At 41.6% G+C, this 21,609-nt stretch overlaps 1 protein-coding gene across 1 annotated transcript; it reads right to left on the bottom strand.

Moving 5' to 3' along the window:
• Positions 1–1,269: 1,269 nt before the first annotated feature.
• On the bottom strand, positions 1,270–18,569 carry sv2ba (synaptic vesicle glycoprotein 2Ba). Its single transcript, XM_058628577.1, has 13 exons — positions 18,450–18,569; positions 14,155–14,878; positions 10,228–10,408; positions 7,699–7,850; positions 7,065–7,198; positions 6,046–6,135; positions 5,247–5,360; positions 5,063–5,151; positions 3,523–3,687; positions 3,281–3,414; positions 3,000–3,200; positions 2,735–2,894; positions 1,270–1,751 (listed from the first exon to the last, which is right to left on the bottom strand). The coding sequence occupies exons 2-13, from the start codon at positions 14,630–14,632 to the stop codon at positions 1,568–1,570; spliced, it is 2,082 nt and encodes a 693-aa protein (XP_058484560.1). The 5' UTR covers positions 14,633–14,878; positions 18,450–18,569; the 3' UTR covers positions 1,270–1,567.
• Positions 18,570–21,609: the final 3,040 nt, after the last annotated feature.

The following is a 21,609-nucleotide window of genomic DNA, read 5'->3' as shown; positions in this document are numbered from 1 at the left end:
AATGTTTCATTCAAGTTGAAATAGGACGTTGAATCTGTGTCTTAACATTTGGCTTGACCTGTTTAACCCTTGGTAAATTTCCATGGGAATAATACACAGCTCCTTTATATGGACATCCTAGGGCTGTGTGTTTATACGTCACATAATCAGGCTTGAGAAAATGTGTTTTCCAAATTGCACAAATTCAATCCAATTTTAAACATTTTGAGTACTTTTTGCTCACGTTTTATCAGATTGCCTATGGTTTGTGCTGTAAAAAAGGATATGAGACACTCTATATTGAACATTCTTATAGCCTCTGTATATATGTTTTGACATAGTAATGGAAAAAAGCAGCCGAAATCCTCTGTGTCCAGTGTAATATTCTACATTTACCAGGAAAAAACAAGATCACAAGCAACTTTATTCAAGTAATGATGGAGTTACTATTTTACAGCTAATATACACAGGTCTACAATATGTACAACAACAAATATAGTATCGGTAATCAGACTGTTGTGTTTCATTGAATTCACAGTAACGTGGACAACAACCACACACACAAAAAACAACAAAAAAATCCCACAACATGCTCCATTTCAGTAAAACATCGGAACCTTAAAATAAGAGTGTAATATCAAAACATGAAATCTCACAGTTTTGTAACATTCTCTTTTTTTTTTAGAAAATAAAGACAAAAAAAAAATCAATAAACAAACGGTTCAGTTACACATTGTCATGGCAAGATGTGACAGAAAAGACCGATTCTACGTTATCACCATCTACAGAACACAGCGCTACACTTAAGGACATGACACAATGTCTCAGAGTCGAGAATAAGACGAATAAACAGGAGGAATAATCCAGTTGGCTCTTCAGATTGGATTTCGATCAATTTGAAGAAATGAACAGTCGGACTTGATCTTATAAAAACATCTCCTACATAAAACAAGACGGTCAATCCAGGTTTTTGTCTACAGAGAACAAACTGAGCAATAACATGTATTGTAAAAGACTATAGACACCACGGGATAGTGCAGAATATATAAAGAGAGAACAAAAGAGGTGTTTTCTCTCAATAACACCAGCGGTGATGTTGAGCTGAGGCTGTGAGGCTTCAAATCCACTTCCAGTTATAACTCACACTCTCCTTTTTTTGTCCAGCAGGGGATGAAATCAAAGCACAACATGGTAACATGAACTACATCACCTTTCACGCACAGACACAATTTCATCCCGTATTTAATTTTATATAAACAAGTCTCAAACTACCCTGCGTGTGTATGTGTATGTGTATGTGTATGTGTGGGCAGTAAATGGGAAATAAAAGGAAAAGACAAACATTAGTTCCTGTCAGAAAAGCTGTGCAGCCTGTGGAGCTCACTGAAGGAACAGGAAGCAACAACAGGTCCATGTAGGCAACCAAACAGGTTTTTAAACATTTTATAGAGAATAACCACAAGAGACTGATGAACACAGCAAGTACAGGACGGCGCTTTGTTTTCTTGGCATCCCATTTCAGTTTACGCTGATACAACAAAATGCTTTTCCTGTGTTTGGAGCCTGGAGGCTGCAGGTCCTTGGCTTTTCACGACAGGATTTTCTCCCGGGTTTCGGGCAGTTTGAGAGCAACCAGACCGCCACAGACGAGAGCAGCGAAGGCCAGGAAGATGGGGATGATCTTAGTGATGCCGATGAAGGCCGCAAAGATGAAGCTGGCAATAATGGCTGCAAACTTACAGACTCCATTCAGGATACCGAATGCTGTGCCCCTGTAAAATCAGAAGGAAGGAATGCTTAGATGCATATAGTGTTGTGTGTAAAGTAAGAGTTACAAGGAGAATTTACTTATGCATGGCAGCACTGACACCTGCTTAACGGGGTGCTGTTAAACCAGAGACACTGCAGCCACAGCTTAATTTTATACACTCTATGGGATACACACATTAGACACTGCTGCTTAGAATGCAAGCCATGGCACTATTACGGTAACTAATTGTGCAGGTCCTCTGGGAGTATCTGCACTGTCACTTTTGCAGCCGACAGCAAATATGTTTTACGAATATTGTATTTACCAACCGACCTTACAAGAAATTTCCACCACTGACACCAACTCAAAAATCAAGTTTAACAGTCAATTATTAATTGATGCAATAATTAATTAATGCATTGTCACCAAATTATAAATGCCTCCATGTCACCTGTGGAACGGAGAGGCCTGTAAAAACACCATCCAATCATATGCACGTACCCCTCTTCGTGCACTAAACGCATAAGCTCAGAAGACAACGAGTGAACATCGGTGCTGCATTTGAACAGTGGCAACAACTAAAAGCCCAGGAAGAGCTGGAAAGTGATGCCATGGTGGTTCATGCCATTTGAGCGTATTTGAAGTGTCCAAAAAAGTTAGCGTCACTGAAAAATCCCGCTTGTGAATCCGTGTGTAACCAACACAACCCCCATTGCACGTTCTTGTGCTCTGGAGGTGTAGCTTCGGAGGACTTTCAAATTCAAAATGTAGCCTGCTCAAACAACTTTTCCAGGATCTCCAACCCTACCTTTAATGTAAATTGTGAAAACAGAAGTTTGTGATCCACCAAGAAGGATGTGCGTTTTTGGCTGCATTTATCTGTCTGGCTGTCATCAGTGTAACTCAAAAAGTAAAACATGGATTTAGATGGGGATGAAGGGAAAAAGAATTTGTAAAATGATGGTGGTGCTAGAACAGAAACAGATGGATAGAGTTGAACCGTACCTCTTAGAGGATGGATAGAGTTCCACAGAAATGACCTCTAGTCCATTCCAGGCTGCTACACTGACGCCATAGAAGATGCACTGCCAACATATTACAGCTCCTTGACTAAAACTTAACAGCAGCAGGAAAGTGCAGGCAGACGATGCCAGCATCGAACCACCTATAGGTAGGTAGGTAGGTAGGTAAAGAAAGAACTGTTATAGCAAAATCTTCTATCTTTACATTACTGTACTCCTGCTGCTTTGGCACTTTTTCCCAAGCTTACCTATAATTCTGATCCGTCCTATCTTGTCCATGAATAATGCTGAGATGATGTTGCCAGGCAACACAGCCAAACTGCCCAGGAAGCTGACGATGTAGATGACAATGTCATTTTCCTCCTGGAAGTTTAGATGGCAGCCCTTCTTTGGGTGGAGGAAGGTGGTGTTCTCCATTCGACATTCTTTGAACTTTTCCTTCCAGAGATCTAGAGAGAGAAGAGCAGAGGATTAATATCCTCATTAGCATTTTTACCATCATGTAAATGATGAGGTAGAGTGAGCCTACCTGTGTTGTAGAAGACAGTGTTTTTCAAGGTGCAGTTCTCAAAGAAGGTGTTGGTTGACTTGATATCCTCAAAGTAGCAGTTCTCAAACAGAGAATCCTCAAACTTCACAGACTTGATCTCAATGTTTGCGAACCTAAGTGAAAGCGAAAGAGACGACATCAAAGCAGCAGGAAAAAACGAATTTTGAAGTGTGACCTAAAACATTTTGATACTGCAGAGAGCCAGTGTTGAGGGAACCTACTTGTCATGGATGTACTCTCCCTCCCGGTGTATTTGGTTGACAAGAGAGAAGTTGAAATGGAAGCGTTCCACGCGCTCCCGGTGGAACACTCGCACCTTTGATTCGTATTCCTCATACTGCATGTACTTGATCATATCAGGGAACCACACTCCCAGCCCGTGATAGCTAATGCACACAGAAACAACAGGGAGGCTTATTTAAGACAAAAACTGAACACAAAACACCACCTCAACATCCTGGTGTCACATCAGCCTCTGGAGGCAATATTTTTGGGGCATTCTATATGACATCTACTCTTACAGTTTCTATATGGTCATGTCCTTCATTTTTGTTATACGAGCACATTTTTGTAATTTCCTGTTTTATTTTGAAATATATGTCATCTTGTTTCAGGTGTCTTCACTTCCTGATCTCCTGTGTTTCCCGCCCCCTTGATTACCTGCACCTGCCCCAATGTGTTCCACCTGTGTCTAATTATCTCCACTCAACTAGTGTGTGTATATATACACCTGCCCTTTTGCACGTGCTCTCTGCCTGTTTGTCTAAGTGTTCCAGCAAAATGGGTCCTTATGTGATTCATTCTCCATTGTATTTAGACCATGTTTCTGCCTCTTGACTGCAGTTTTTGGTTACCTCTGCCATTATTGACTTTAAACCAGTCTACAACCACATTTTTCCAACACTAGTGAGTGTTTGGCCGCTGTCTATGAACAGTTATCTGCATATGAATGCCCATAAAGACAATAACTGCTGCAGTTCTGTTTATCTGTCATACTTCCTCTGTTCTCCACATTCAACCATTCAAGACATAATACATTTAGATGAACCAAATTTTATCCCTTCCATAACATAACGTAGCAAACATAGCAACACAAATACTAATGGAGTACCTGAGGAAATGTTAGCAGAAATGTATTTTATGTATTTAACCAGGTTAGTCCCAGACGAGACCTGACCATGACATCAGCATCGCGGTTACAGTAAAAGTCAAAAACACATAAATTGACATTAAAACGGACGACCATGACCCCAAAATTTTCACCACCGATTGAGGGCTGTTCGTGGTTACTAGCTTTTGAAGATGAAAGTCAGACTATAAATTATTCAAAGTATCAGGCGCCAAAAACCGCTTTCAGCTTTCTTTCCCAATTCAGTTTGAACTTAAGGAACAGCAAATCACAAGATGTCCAAAGAACAAAGATTCAAGGTAAAAGAAAACCTGTAGGTTTTAATGTCCACATGTGATTGTGGGTTAAAATCAAGCGGCAAAAAAAAGAGTCCAAACTCCCATTTTGAAGACTCCAGAATTGCAATTTGGCCAGTGTCATGTTGAGGTTTTGCATCTAGAAGTTCAGAGGCATCACCTGCAACCAGGCTCCTACTGAACAATGCTAGCTGGCAATCACACAAAATTGACACAATGCTTGATTAAAGAAGACCTGAAATTAGCAATGGATAACATAAACTTACGGATATGTTTACTGACACCTGAAGACTCTGTCCATTTTTAATAAGGTTAAAATGTGTGGTTATTTTGTACCTGAAAGCCAAGCAGAACCAGACAATAACCAGGAAGAGACCTTGCAGTCTGAGCTCTGGCGCTGATAAGGACATGATGTTAGCCATCACCTGAAAGCAAGACAAGAGAGGCACATGTTATTCCTGCGTGAAAACGAATGGGGGTTGGCATATTCTGTTCTAGTGTAGCGGTGATTTTGGTGAACCTGTTGCAGCATAGTCGTGTGTCTGACAGTCCACCGCTGGAAGGCAGTGCCGGTGTCACTCTGGATCTCTATGAACTCATCCTCCTGTGTCTCTGGGGTCTTAATGTTGGTCGCCTTCACAAAGAGACAAAGAAAGAGTTTAAGACTTTCATCTTCATTAACTGTTGTAGTCCATAAACTGTTTTTACTCAGTGAGTGAATTAACCGCCCGACAACTTTGTAACATTTGTACTGTTGTTTTTCCCTGTTCCTGTTGTTTTGTCAGCAAGTTTAGCTTCTCTTTTTTTAATTACATGACCTACTGCTTAAAAATATAAATTAAGATTGATTGGTTTTGTGCTGGGCCACACGGTCTGTGGTTAGCGCTCTTGCCTTTGCAGCAAGAAGACTCGGATTCGAGCCCTGGTTAGAACTAGGACCTTTCGGCATGGAGTTTGCAAGTTCTCCCCGTGTGTGCGCGGGTTTTCTTTGGGTTCTCTGGCTTCCTCCAACAGTCCAAAAACATGCAATATTAGGTAAAATTGGACACTCTAAATTGACCATAGGTGTGACAGTGAATAGTTGTTTGTCCCTATATGTGGCTTTGTGTTGGACTGGCAGACTGTCCAGGGTGTACCCGCCTCTCGCCCTATCAGCTGAGATTGGCACAGCACCCCCCCGCAACCCTCCTGTGGAGGATAAAGCGGTAGAAAATGGATGTTTGGATGGTTTTGTGCTTCTTTATAGTGATTAACCGTAACGCAGCTTATTGGGCCTAAATGGATTATATTTACACACTTTAGTTACGCTTAAGTCTTACAGTGAAAACTCTCTCTGGCTCCCCCTTGGCCTTCCAGTTCGTGTCATGAACTTGTCTCAGGATCATCCAGGCCTCATCATGCCGGGCGCTCTATAACAAATGAAAAAGAAAGAAACACACACACACACACTTTCCTGTTACTGACAAATGTCCCCGTTAAGTCTATCTGTTTGTACACAGCATGATTTCAAATCGTTTGAATGTGTAGGGTTATGGGTCAATGAAGAAATGTTTGGTTTTGGTGGCGATGCAGAGTCAGGATTTTGGTCAAATCTGGATCAAGGCCTGGATGTGAAGCATGAAAAACATGCCAAAAAGAGTGTATTTACACTGTGGGGGAACAGATCAGCTCTGTGAGTGATTTGTGACTTTATTATGTAGTTGGTTATTTTGACAATTTCCCACATAAAAAATAGCTAGATAAGGCCAGTTTTCCCATGAGGTCTGCCTCTTATCAGAAGGGCCAATGTGTGATAACTTGGGGGTTTGTGTGATATGAACATGTTGCAGCAGTAACATACAAACACAATACCACATGTGGTTAAAGGCCTGACATTGTCCTGGATGGGAAACAGGGGCGGGTGGTGTTCTGGTGATATCTTAACAGTCCTTCGTTACCTTTGCACGGCAGTGGGATGTTGCTGTGGTGTCTGATGACTCATCAGTTTTTTTAACCAATCACAGCTCGATGTTTTAACACTGTACACTGGCACAATGAATAGTGGGATTTGCCTTGTAAGAACCTCTGGCAGGTCAATATTTACCATGTGCAGATTATAATATAATTAATCAGCAAATTATTACAAATGCTGCCAAGTCAGCTTTTGATTTTTTTTGGATGACCTAGTTTATGTATTTAGTTAGTGAGTTTTTAGTTCATACGTTTTCAACAAAAGAAAAAAAGCCATATATCAGCCATTAGCCGATAAATAACGCAGCTTTCAGATTTCTAAAGATCAAATTTGGCATGAGCCATAAAAAACCCCATATCAGTCAGCCTCAAGTTTTAGTAATCTCACCTCCAGGAGGAAACGTGGGCTCTCTGGCATGAAGATGACTCCGATGAGTGCAGCCAGCACAGGGAAGAGACACACAAAGATGAACAGTCTCCAGCTGTGCATCTGGAACTCTGAACCGATGGAAAAGCCCCAACCTAGAAAACCAATTCGATGACAACTAAGTTAAAGAAGACCTCACTGAAGCACGAGCCAAAATGACAAGAATTAATGCAGCACTGTATGCACCAGTTTTTTTTACTTTTGCATGTGACATTTGCATTTAAAGGATTTCACTTGATCAAAAGTTGACGGCAAACCGTGGGTCTGTTTAAGAGTCTTCCAGAAATGTTGTTTTTGTGGAGAATGCCAAGATGTTTAATTGCTTTATTATGAATTATTCATGCAACGTAAGAAACTGTGAAGATTAGATGCAGTGTATTAGCAAGCACAAAAAAAAAATTTAAATAACGTAGCCACATTCTGTTGTTTCTGCAGGCTGGAGAAATGAGTCCGACATTTCATTAGAATTTTAATTAAAAGTCACATAAACATTATCTCTGTTGTTTGAGTTTATGGTATATTTAAACCTTTTGTGAATCGTACCTCAGTATACTGTGTGTGTGTGCGTGTGTGTGTGTGTGTGTGTGTGTTTTACCGTAGTGAGGGATGATTCCCCAGGCGGTGAAGGAGGCGTACAGGCCGCCTAACATCCAGAACATGCAGAGCCAGCTCAGATGTTCTCCACGTTTATCCATCTGCAGGAACTCGGTGAAGTAGGTGTACACTATTGGGATGGAGCCACCAATTCTGTAGGAGAAACCACAAAAATAATATTTTAGAAAAGATTCTTCCCAAGATGCTATTAAAGTTTTTCCAGATTTTAAGATGCTTGTCTCTGAGCTGTCTGCCTCAACAATTCCAATTAATTAAACGACATTAGTGGTTAGATAATAATAAGATTCAGTGGCAGCCTGTGTTTCCAGAAATTGTAATATAGAAATTGGCGGTCTCGATGCGGGTGTTATTCAATTTTTTCATTTTGTTTAGTTGCACTTTAAATCTGCTATAATGCCCCAATTTTGAAGAAAATATGATGCACATTATAAAAAGAAAACATCATCAAGGTGACCGTTTTTAAAGATTTCGTCTTGATTTGTATTTAAAGGAATTAATGCATTTTTCTGACAAGCCTATCAGGTAATAATCAGGTTGAGGACATGGTTCATATTGGGAAAATAATTCAGAAATTGTCAATATGAGATTGGTGGTAGCATCACTTTTTTTTTTTTCAACAAAATGCAGTATTTATTCAAATTTTAATATTAATACATAAGAGATAAAAATGGAGACGTTGAATTGTGCTGGCTCTTTGTGTTTTTGTGAAGCCAGTGAAATGACTAACATGGGACTCATTTTAAATCAATGACAAGTGAACATTTCTTTTTATGGCCTTAGAGGTTTTTTTTATTTTATTATTTTTCTGGCTCAGGAAATAGCTCAAACATCGATATTGCAGGTCTGGGAAGGGTCATGCTGCAATCACTATCAAAAAAATGTGTCTTTGAAAGTTGTAAAAGTAAAGTGTGCACAGCAAAAAAAAAAAAGGCATCACCCTAAGGTGCTGGCGACAGCGGGAATTCAAACTCAGCAATAAAACTCAAATTAGAAACAAGCCATGGTCCCTGTTCTCTTGTTTTAATTAGTGTCATAAAGAAATGCTCTGATAAGGTAAATAAGTGGAGTTCTGCTGCAGCTAATGTGTCTTTGAGTTCATGTGAATAGTAAAGTGAAGCCCTTCTTTGCCGTGTGTATTGTTCAACCTGCAGCAGCAACAGTGGGATCTCAGTATGGATTTTACAGTGTTTTTACAGGAAAAAGCCATAAGATTAAATTATTCACCCAATATTTAATAATGAAGTGCTTTGAGAGGCTGGTAATGATCATGGAGACCATTGATAATAATAGCTTACCCTTACCAGTACTGCATGCCTACAAAACAGAATGGTGCCACATCTAATGACATCTCCACTTTCCTCCATCCAGGCTTCTCACACATCTGGAGATGAGGGAGGCTGCTCTTTCTGGATTGTAGTTCTGCTTTTAAAACAATCATCCCAAAACACTCTGCAATTGGATTTGTGGTACTTCTTAACTAACTGACCCCCAGTCTGTCAGAATTGGTAACATCACATTGTCATCTATTACTCTGAACACTGGCTGTGTCCTCTACACACTGCCCACGCACGACTGCAGAGCCCACTATGTGACAGCAACCTCATCGTGACGGCAGACGTTATACTGCAATAGTGGAGCTAATAACCAACGGGAAAAAGAGTCAGAGCACAGGCAGGAGGTAGATAGACTGGGACTGTGGTGTAAGAAGAACAGTGGAGATGATTGTGGACGTCCAGAAGACCAGAATTGTCCCTCTGTCTCTCTATATATAGACGGTGTGCACCTCTCCAATACCCTCACCTGGCAGGATAACACAGAACATCATAAAAATGGCTCCTTCTACAGGTGTGTGGTGGAGAGCACAGCAACTCCCTGCATCACTGGGCGCTTCTGCTGCTGCTGCATATTTGCAGTGCCCGGGGGGGCTACTGGATGCAGCTTACCCAGTCCTGCAGACACTTCGACACTAGCAGATGCAGAGACAGAGCAGTCTGTGAGACTGTTCCACTCTGCCACTAGAACCTGTTGCACTTTAAAAAACACGTTACCTTTTAATGCTGCTGTCGATTGATTGGTTTTATTTATTTCTTGATTGTTTTTACATTTCTATTAGATACTTGTAAGTATTGGAGACCAAGACTCGTTCCTCGACTTTCAATGAACTAAATTTACCAGTTAATATTATATATTAATATTATAATTAAAATGTTAGAAATTAAATGCAAGACTGGTGTGTTTCTCTGCCTCTGTGTTGGACCGCGTATTTGAATGGAGCTGCCACCTATTACTCATTTATATTTAAATGCCAAGTTTTTCATTTCGGGAACGAATATCGAATACAAATATTTTTTTTTTTTCTCAATAAAATATGACAGACATACTTATTTCAACTAAAAGGATTAGAGTATTAATGGAAAAAAAAGGTCAGCCCCATGTAAAAATCTGTGGTTTGAGTGAGGTCTGGAAACGTACACGTGAACACACATTTAAATGCAAATGTGAGTCTCACCCAAAGCCTGAGCAGAACCTGAAGAAGAGGAAGAAGCCGTAGCTCTGGGCGAAGCAGGACAGGAAGGAGAAGACCAGGTCGATCGTCAGAACGTAGATCAGACACTTCCTCCTGCCCATCTTATCGCACAGACCCCCCCAAATCAGTGCCCCCACCATCATGGCCACATACACCAGCAGACCTGCAAACACACACACACACACACAAAGAGATTAGATTTATAATCCAGCTCTATGTTTTACTCACACGGTAGATCTTAGTGAAGCAAACAGTGTAGGCCAACAGATAAACAAATGTAGATGCATACATAAAACACCAGTGACATTATAATATTTAAAGAAGGCAAAAGCCAAGGCCAGAACTCCTTATGCCCACAAGGGGGCTCCCTTTACCTTTTCATGAACACAGAATCACAGAGACCATCATACTTGTAGTGTAATTCAACATTGCATGCTCGGATACACATCTCTGAATAATTAGAATGGTTCTCCATCATCCCAACAACATTGTTTCTCTGTTTGCTTTTCTCTGTCAGCCTTTTATTACTGCAAAACAAATGGTCTTCTTTATTTTACCTGCAGACGTATGCCACTGTTTGTCATTGTTGAAAGGCGAGAGGCAAGCCCATAAAAATGACCAACAGTGCTGCCCATTACTGCACCAAGGAGATAATAAAGATTGTGTACTTCCTTTTTATGTCTCTGGGGAGAGTAATATGCTCCCCCCCCCTCCCCCCCTCCCCTTTATTGGTGTCACAACTGCAACCTACAACCTCAAGCATCCACTCCATCATGTTGTTTAAACCTTTAGGCGCACACCTTCTGCTTCCCCTGTGTTTTTACTACACACACAACCTTAATTACAGTGGGATTAAGCGTTTTAGCGGGCACGTGAAGGCGTCGTTCGCACCCTCCTTATGGATTACTGGCCCGTCCTCACGGCAATCTCAACCATCCTCGGCTCATTCAACAAGTGGCTGCTCATTGGAAACAAACAGTCAAGGCTGATATGTCACTTTAACATCTCGGTCGAGTTGTTGCTTAAGGCAACGTGTATGTCCCTGAGAAATTGACAGGTGACCTAGTGGTCAGAAATTCGTCAGAGGGCGTCAAGTATGAGGTGGAGGCCAAGGATGTTCCCCTGCAGCAACAAGATTCAGGCTGCTCCATGAAGTGTCCTAATTCTCATTCCTTCTTTCTTTGCCTTCCTGTAAGTGCATTCAGCACATGCACATGAAGTGACATTTAACCTCCTGCAAAAACAGTGCAAATTATTTCCCAAATGATCATTCTCCAAAATAATGTTGCTGGTAAAATCTGTCTATTACGCCAGGTTTATTCAAGACATGCTTGAGCGTCACATGAGTTCAACTCACTGACAGTTTACTAATATCTAAGACCGACTTTCAGTCACATCATTCCAATGTCTAATGCAAATGATTAGAGAATTTGACGGGCATAAAAACAATAAAGCTTTTGCACAGTAACGTATACACTGTTGAAACAAATCCATATTTGTAATGAACACATTTTATTACTGTGTGTAATGTATTCTGACTGAAAGAGATTGAGCACTTCTCCTAATGTTTAATTATTTTTAAGATTTTAATATTTTTTGAATAACTAGGCAGAATGGAAAGACATAAACGGTGTGATAACAGGGTAAAGCTATCTTTTTCATATTCCTATCAGTTGCTGCTACTATCACATATCTGATTGACTGAGATAGCGATACAAGACTTCATTTTCAGCCAGTATATGAAAGTTGATATTCTAAATTCAAACTTTACCAACTTGTTCTTTAGATAACCTTTTTTTTTTCCTTAGGTCTATTCCAAACACACAGGACACATACAACATCCTGCTCCCTGTAATCTGTGCGTGTATACTGTTGCAAACAATATGCTAAATCTGTGAATTTCAATGATGCCAGCTTCTTTAAAAATAATCAGATATATCAATCATTCATTGATGCATACTAACACTAACCCTGCAACTGCATTTCTCCATGAAAGTACTTAAAATCATTGCTGCAGTGTTGCCTTCTACATGTCATATAAAAAGGATATCATATAAAACGTAATGAGCTCATCGAGCTAGATCGCTGAAGCATACGGTGCACAACACTGCAATGAAATGCTATGCACCGCGTATATTCTGTATTAATATTTATTAATAGCACGAGGGAAGCATCATAAAACCTCCTCATAGTTTATACATCACCTTTTTAACTGCAGTTTGGGCAGTTTATTCCAGAAATGCATCCTCTGCAATGACATGTAGCTCCCTATGTCAAAAACACAAGCAATTCCTTTGAGCTATCAGGAGGGGAAATCTAAGCAAACGGATGAAGTCTTGGATTAAAAACCTGACAGAACAGAACATCCTCCTCCTCCTCCTCGCCACTGTGTCTCTTGTATTTTCTTATAGAGTAAACACGACCATTTGAAACATAAGAGCAGAAACCCATTCCCCTCTGTTTGACAAAAGGTTTGGAAGTCTATCCGCTGTCCAAGGAGATTAAACACATCTCAGCTCCCGCGTTCTTGGTGAGCAGAGCATGAGCATGAATCAAACAGCGTCATTCTCCATATCTACTCCATATTCTCGGCCACTGATCTGTGCTCCCCTCTTCACTCTGCACGAACAGACGCTGTCAGGCCTTCCTCCTGCTACCACAGACTGTCAGAGGCCTGAAGTGTATCTGACGGCCCTGCGCCGGGCACCGCAGGCCAGGCCAGGCTCCTCCACTTCTGCATCATGCTCCATATTAGCCTGGGAGCACACACTGAATGCTCTATCACCACCTGTTTCATCATCAGTCATCAGGCAAAGCTTCGTCTCAGGTGCCCGTTGTTAAGGTTAAATGAGCAATGTGCAGTCGACCACATCGCCTGGCTACACAACAAGGCGTGGGACATGAGGGGAGAGGATTTAATTTGCAGTTTAGATCTACACGGGAAGTGAGAATCCGATTTATTTCAAATTTGCAATTAAGCTGTGTCTGTTTTTCCTATAGCTCCCTTTCTCTTTTGCACGTTTAACATTGTGGTCCACGTTTTGGAGCAGGTGAAACTTCAACAATCGCAAGGAAATGCTCCAATTAATGCACAATATTCTGTTTCTCGATTAATGTCGAATATAAAGAAACACTTATCGTGAGTTGTGGCACCTCTCGAGTTGTCTTTGAGACATATGTAGCACCAGTGCTAATGCTCAGTGATGCTAATCTGATGGCTCCCAGTCGGCTCATTCTCTTTTAGGACACAATGGTTTTCTTCTTTTTTTTCATTTTTTTTATGCATTTGCAATATGATCCAAGCCTTGTTTTCCCTAATTTATCCCAGTGGCTGGAGAATATTTCTGCTCGAATCAGTGGTCTGCAACCATTTTCCATCAAGAGCCAAACACATGCAGGCTGTGTTTCTGCCAAGAACAATGGCAGATCATTTCACTGATGAGTTCCTCTTCCCTGGGTAAAGATTGGAAGTCTTTGACAGATGATTGCAATTATCTAGTCTAGGTTTCCAAAGGGTTGTTTATCGGTCTGGGGGAAACGTGTGAGCGGAATCTGTTTGCAGCTGTGCTGGATGCATGACGGTGGTCTATCAGTAAGTTCACCTTTGGTCCAGACTGAAATATTTCAGCAACGGTGTAATGGGTCGCCATTTTATTCCAGCTCTATAATCAGGTCAGGTCAATTTTCATTTCTCCAGTTCTCTGGTTTAGGGCCATACTAATGACTTTCTCATCAGCCTCTGGAACACTCCCCTCCTCAGTGTAATGATTTTACAAGCACTAAATTCCTTTACATTAATTGTTATGCCATTTTGGAATTGATAACTAGACATAAACTCAACAGAGACCTTTAACTCACATGAGAGACCTCACCGTTTCTTTCACTTTCCCTGTCTTTGTCCTCACTTACCCAGCAGTCCTTTGTCAGCATTGGATATGCACATGTCTTTCTCAGCACTGGGCAAGACGAAGCCCACCACAAAACCATCCACTCCATCGGCCATTAGTGCCAAGCCGAGCACGAAGAACAGCATCCATTGGAAGCGCCCATGGCCGCAGTCCTCCATGATGGCCTCGTACTGCTCTGGCAGGTTGTCCTCCTCGTCCACCTGCTGCGCAGCCTGACGGGCTTTCCTCCTGGCCTCAATCCGGGCTGCCCGCCGTGCCTCCTTGATCTCGTCTGGGTGCGGGATGCCCTGGTACTCCCCCTCATACATCTGTTCGTTGTCATCTGCCCCCTCAGTGTCGTCACTTGCAGCGTCCTCGTCCTGTGGAGGGTAGTCCGTTTGGTAAGGGTAGCTGTCGTGACCTCCTCCGTCCTGGGTGTAGGTGTACTCTCCGCTCTCCGTCACCTGCTGGTTCACGTTGTTGTGATAAGAGTCATCCATGGTTCCCTGCTTCGTGTCTGGAGAGCAGGACTGGTTTTGCCTCGTAGCTGTCGAACACCGGAGAAGCCCAAGTCGTCAGCTATAATGACATAATCCTCACTAGGAAGGCCGTAAGTTGCTCTCGGTGTCCCAGGTGTCCAGAGGGAGCTGCGGGTCTTCTGTCGTAAGAGCGTCTGTTTCAGGTTCGAGGCCTCGGCAGCTGAGTTGATTTATCTTCCTTCATGTGCACAGTGCTGCATGCTCGACCTGTAACACAGTGTACAACACACGTCAGCAAAACAGCAAAGAAGAACATGCTTGTAGAGGAGATGCTTTTTGTTTCTCTGCGTCTCTGCAATTGATTTGTTTTTGTGTTAAAGCGCTTAAAGGTTTAATTAAGTCCTGTAAGTGATCCTAGTCAGAAATGAAGTGTTATTAGGTAGGAGGGTGCAGTTCAGTTCCATCCCATTCTGCCCCTGTAGGCTGCTTGTCCTTCCACACAACCAGATAATCTCATCATCTCCCTCGCTCAAATGCTGTGACGCCATTTTGATCCACCGCTCAGCACTACTGCAGACCGGTCTTGAGTTTTATACTCAAAAGCCAGAAACACAGATGACAGGGTGACAAGCTATATAACCTTTGTAAAAGTCTGCAACTGTCACATACAGGTACAGCATATATTCTAATAAAAACAAGTATTCCGGCTTAGATTAGTCAGTTGTCAACCCCTCAGTCCAACTGTGAGGTACGGGAGCCATGGCTGGGCTTTGTTCCTCAGAATGGCACAATTCCACCATCTGTCTTTATTTAAATGTCGGAGATTGTTGAAATAATTGCTGGAACCTCATCATTCAGTCATCATGTCAAACTGCTTCCCAACAGCAAACAGGAAGGTGGAGACATCTCTCCTGAACAGGTCCCAGTTAAAGGTCCAGTGTGACAGAGCAGACTCCTTCATAAAGCAAGGTCCTTGCCCAAAGTACATGTTAAAGCCTATTCTAAGGCTACAAAAACATTTTAAAAATTTGTATTTTAGAGCAATAAAACAGTCTATTAATTGTCCAAAATGTTCACAGTTTTGAAACAAATATGTGTTTAAAAATGCATACTCTTTTCAACAGAACAACACACTATAGGACGCAAAGGGGTTTGAAATTCGGATATAGTTAATATTTAAATGACAGAACTGTATGACACTCGACTGATTTGAGCATCGTCTGATACAGATTTAATGTCATTCATTCATTTTCTACCACTTTACCGTCCACATGAGGGGCTGGAGCCAATGTCAGCTGACATATAAGGTGAAAGGCAAGTCCATCATAGGGCCAACATACAGAGGTGAACAAACATTCACTCTCACACTCACACCTATGGTCAGGGATGGTCCACTCAACCTTTTCTGCAGGTTTTTGGGAGGAAGACGCAGTTTAAAAAGAGAGAGAACCCACGTGCACACAGGGAGAACACGTAAAACTCCACTCAGTAAGTCATCTTCTGTAGTTCTCTCCTCCAAGGGGTTTCTTAACTCAAACAAGTCCAGTAGCCCACAGCTAACTGCAGAAGATCCACACAATAGGGCCCTTGGTCAAACTCCAGACTCAAATTGAATAACAATATTGAGACTTTATGTTTCCAACAGTACAGTTTGTTTTACTTTTTTACTTGCAGTATTTGTGCACAACATTTTAAAATGCTGTGAGCCTATTTATGACAGACGGACAGACAGAGACTGGAAGGTTTGGTATGAACTGGTATGTTCTGATTTATATCCAGGATGATGAACGCTATGATTTAATCCAGATTAACTGCAGATTTTTTTTTTCCCCCCCCGTCTTGCCACATCTCACATCATTGTTTCATCACGAAACACACAGTGGTTGCCGTTGGCGGCAGTGGATTACCGAGTCTGGATTTGAAGCATGCACTCACAGCTTTTGGATATGCAGTTTTTGAAATCCCATCATCAGTGTGAAAATATATGTATGAATCTGTCTTGCTGCCATGGGTAATGAGAGGCACTGCAGTGCCATGATGTGATTTTTCCTATTTGTTGTTTCCTTCAGTAACTTGAATAATACATGAACAATTCAGGAAAGTAAGTGAGAGGATGGATGCTCTGTCTGGATGAGGGAAGCAGTGTTGCTTTCATCATCGCGCTGCAGCTCCTCCACTCACACAGCTGGCTCTTACATAACAGTGAGACTGCCTGTACTCACACTGTCTCCCTTCCTCTGAGTTATTGATCTGTGTAAGTATTTGTGAGTGTATCAACTTCATCTCCCACTCACACACAAATTCAAACATCAAATCAGCATTTTATGCCACTGCACAATTTGAAAAGATCACAATCTGCCTCCTTCCTCTCTAAGTGACCCAGTGTTGAAAAGTCAAAAGTGCTGCTCTGAATCATGGAAATCGATGTGTGTCTGATATTTTAACAGGAAGCAGTGAGGTCACCGTGTAATTTACAGGAAGCTGTTACAATCTTGCCATGTGACCTTTTACTGTTTCATTTCTTATTTTTGACTGAGCCAAACTCTATCATTGTGCTTAATCAGTTTCTATAGCAGTTGTTCTGCGGAGAGGAGCAACGCAGCCATATACTCACACTGTGGAGTTACACCTACAATTCATTTCCTCTCATTTTATTTTAACCTTTACCATGGCTGCGAGACCCTGACCCTTAACGTATAAACCTAACCTCACCGTTCCATAAAGAGACTGTATGTAAACAGATTTAAGTCCCTACAATAAGAGTAAGGCTTAAACCAGACTACACACACACACATACACACTCCGTGGTCAGCAGTTGGAGACTTTTTCCAGCCACGGTTCTTGTATGTAATTTCACCCAGAACCACCACAGTCTCCGGCTGTTGCCGTCGGCTCTGAATGCCTTGTTCAACATGACTGTGTTTAAAGTAAACACCCACAGCTAATTTGGAAAGTGCTTATTCATCCCCCCCCACACACCACCACTATATATTATACATGATCTGCTTTGTTGTGATTCTTACATTAAACTATGAAGTGAGCGTCTTCTTCTGTTTGTGAGTCTTTGTAATCTTATGTAACGTAGTAACAATCTCTGAGGGTAACACCTGTGCGTGTTTTACACGAGGTTGTCGTTTCTAACTCGGTTTTGCTCTCATCCATATTTGTATCTCTGCTAAACCTATACATGTGTTTGTTCCAAAGCAGATTTACTTCATCATACCGTACGTTTGCGGGGTGGATCAGTCAGTTGGTTTAAAAAATTGCCAGACTGTAATTGTGTGGTGAAATAACTCAACCATCAAAGCAGTTTGGTTTAAACTCAGCTCCCCTGCAACCTCAAGAGTTCAAGAGGGCGACCTGGGGCATTATCAGACATATCACTTTGTATTCTCGTAAAAAAAAAATGTTAACGCATAATATTCTACATTGAAAAGATCCTGATAACACAAGCAGACTCCTCGTTCATTGAGCATACCTGAGCATATTCATTCTGGTAAGAACATATCCTGTTTCTATGCAGTGGCTTTAATCAAAATCGGAACAAACTGTACAAGGTACTGTATATATTAGAATAAGAGCAGCAGTGTGACTTGAGGTTGACCCAAGAGGATACTTTATTATTGCACTGAAATGCATGTTCTGAAAAGAAACTGTTGCTTGACGCTGAAATTGTTGCAACAAGATAAAAAAAGATGTAGCACTGCAAAGTATATAACATTTCCCTCACACATTTGTATGACAAAACAGAACATTCAATAGAACACTGAAGCCAACATAAGTATACAAGCATAAAAACAAATAAATCAATACATCAATCAATACAATGTTGCCTTACCTGTGTTGACATCCCCCTGTAGTACAAAAGTGTACTTTTCTTTATAAAACATAAATAAAAAATGTCAATGTCCAAGTGACATTTTCACATGTCCAAAGCCTACATGTCAGTTTATCCTCAGGACGTGATGCAGCCAAGCCTGAGGGATTAGGATCCTACCCCCCCCCCCCCCCCCACGCGCACACACACACACACACACCATGGCTCATCTCCACAGGAAACTCCCGGAACTGACCCCTGCACCCTCCCCCCCCCACATCTCGGCCACAATGGTACAGTCCTGAAGGTTGCAATAGAAACAGGCTACACTGACACGCGGTGTAAACTGTATTGATAATCAACTGGAATACATGTCATTCTGTTGATTAAAAAAAAAAAAAAAAAAAAAAAAAAAGGGTAGTTCACAAAGAGGGCAGAGGTCAGTGTCTCCTGCCAGAACAAGAACCTTGGTTAAGTCTGCATTTTCTTCTTCTTCTTCTTCCCTGAGGACACTTCACAGCAGAAATTATGCATGTTGTCATGGAATCTAGGCCTCTGGTAGTCTGCTATATCACTGGATGAAGTGTGCACGTTTTAAGCACTTAGGAACCATGCCAGACAGTTTATCAAATACATTCCAGTAGTGGACTATAATGATATATCGGATGATTATTATCTACAGTTATTCCAGCCAGGGCAAACCCCTCTGCCTCATAGGCAAAAATGGTGCATCAGTTTAACACCTGCACACTCTGTCAAGTGTCCTTGAATGAGACCCAGCCTCGCTACGGCAGCTGCTCATCTATCCTGAGTCACTTTTGACAAGCCTCAGCAAAAAACGGCTAAAATATTCATTTTGCCTCAGATCGGGAAGGAAGCGCTGCTGGTTTTATTTCTCAGGGCGTGGATGAGTGCAGAGGGGGGATTATGGATGTGTCTAAGTGGCACCTGCTGGAGATGGATAATCATAACTCTCCTGCACCGCACATCATTCCCGTGGTTTACATACGGAGAATATATGGCATCAGAGGGAAGGAGGGAGTGACACCACAGATGGAGCAGCACGGCTGAGTGACATGATGTCAGATTTCTTGCTAAATTATAGTATGTATGTGGGTAGCCAATAAAATTCCCTAAATGTAACGAATTACAAAGTGATATGATCTTCCCAATATCAATGAAGCTACAGATACATATACTTTACTATCACATAAGACAAAGGAAGAGGATTATTGTGTCATTGTGTCTCAAAGAAAGCTCAAATAATTTAGATACTTATCATGTGGATATTTAACTATCCCACCGATAAAGAGTTCTATGTTTGAAAACACAACATTTGTGCAGTCTATTCTGTTACACTTCATAAAATGTCATCACGGATCATTATTTTACCACCATATAGTAAAATATTACTGTCAGTAAATGCACAAAAAAAAACTGGTAATGACACCACTGCATAGCACATAGTGAATGATTTTGTCCCATTAAACAAATTCTTGCAAATTTATTGCGGCAGTCAGTCTGATGACTCACCGTCCCCTGCCTGGAGACATGGTCTAGCCCACTGCGGGACATCATTATAGAGAGTAGATGTCTTGCATAGAGGCAAAGCTCTCTAATCCGAAGGCCAGATAATTCGAGTGCAAAGAGGATTAGCTCCACCCCAGCAGAGCCATTGGCTAAATTTAGCCCCCATACTCTCTGTCTTTACGAGTCTCCATTTAACTGCTCCTCCAGGCCACGCCTTTGACACGCCTCGACCAGCCGTCCAGACACGCTCTCTCCTCCCACACGCGGTGCAGCACATTGGACCTTATTTCAGGCCTTATACATCCTGTCACACATCACACAAGGACACCATCTTGTCATCTGTGGCATTGTGTAGATGTCAGGTTTCCACTGAGGGACAAAAAAAAAGTTTCTCTGTGTCCGTCCTTCCCTTCATCTGCAAAGACTTCCCTCTGATGAACACACTGGGATTAAAATTGATGATGCCCGCTTGCACAATCCCTGTAATGGCGAGTAAACTGCATCTCACAGAGACGCCTTTGTGTAATCATCCAGGAAATTAATGGCTCCCACGGGGAGGATTCTGGGAGAGAGCGATAAGCCAACTCCCCGCATCCTTTTCGTAACTTGAAATCACTGTGTGCTTCTTTGCTCCACGTGGATTTCATTATGACCTCAGGGTCACATGACGACCGTTAGTGTCTGTTAGTCTCTGAGACTTGACATCCTCACAGGTAGGTAATGTTGAGGTCCAGAGATTTTAAGGCTGCTTTGCTGAGCCTTAAGGAAGTAATTGTAGATATTTTCGAGGTGAAAGCTTCACACCAAAAAGTCTTTGATGTAACTGATATTGCAAACTATAATACAATTATTATTATCATTATGTGGCAGTATCTATTGGAATGTTTACATGTGTACAATATGAGATATTCCCGTTGTTAACTATTACTTTATTCAATACTTTTAAAAGCACACGTATTCGGACAGATGACATCTGAGATTCCGTGAGAGCAACAATACATCAGTCCCTCACTTTTCATATATCCTAAACTGTGCTTCTTTGAATGTATGAATGTACGAATCCCCGGTGACGTGACTCCTTCACTCCTGTTTGCTGCTAATTAAAGAGCAGAGATCTGGTCTGAGGTAATCTGCTGGGCTTTAGTGAATGGAGGTGCTGTGTGGAAGGGTCGGAGACAGTGTTCGTCCAACCTCCACAAATCCCGCTCATTGGATTGGACGCACCAGTTTGGCTTAGGTCACCTGACTTGTTCTCTAAACAGTAGTGTGCATGCAGGATTGAATATGTGGACGCAATCACAGATAATTATAATGTATAGTCATTATAGCATTAATAAAACAACACATCTGTTGTACTGTAAACACCAATACAAAGCATTTATACTGCACTGCACTTGATATTTGATTTTTAACATTCAGGAGATACAGAGAGGGAGAGAGTTTGACTCTGAGTTGTATAGTGGTGTTTTCAGGCTCACCAAATCCCAGTTGAGAGGATTAACTGGATTTAGTGACGTCCTGCACCACAGACACTGCCATCTTGTGGACATGACTGGGGCTGAGCTTATTCATATGTGTTACAAAATACATGATTGGATTTGAATTAATATACAAAACATACAACAGACAATTACTTTTGAGGTCGAATATA

The sequence above is a fragment of the Solea solea genome, chromosome 5 (assembly GCF_958295425.1).
Source record: "Solea solea chromosome 5, fSolSol10.1, whole genome shotgun sequence".
NCBI classification, from domain to species: domain Eukaryota; kingdom Metazoa; phylum Chordata; class Actinopteri; order Pleuronectiformes; family Soleidae; genus Solea; species Solea solea.
Note: the sequence above shows the minus strand (reverse complement) of the source record. Positions and strands in the feature narration are given on the sequence as shown.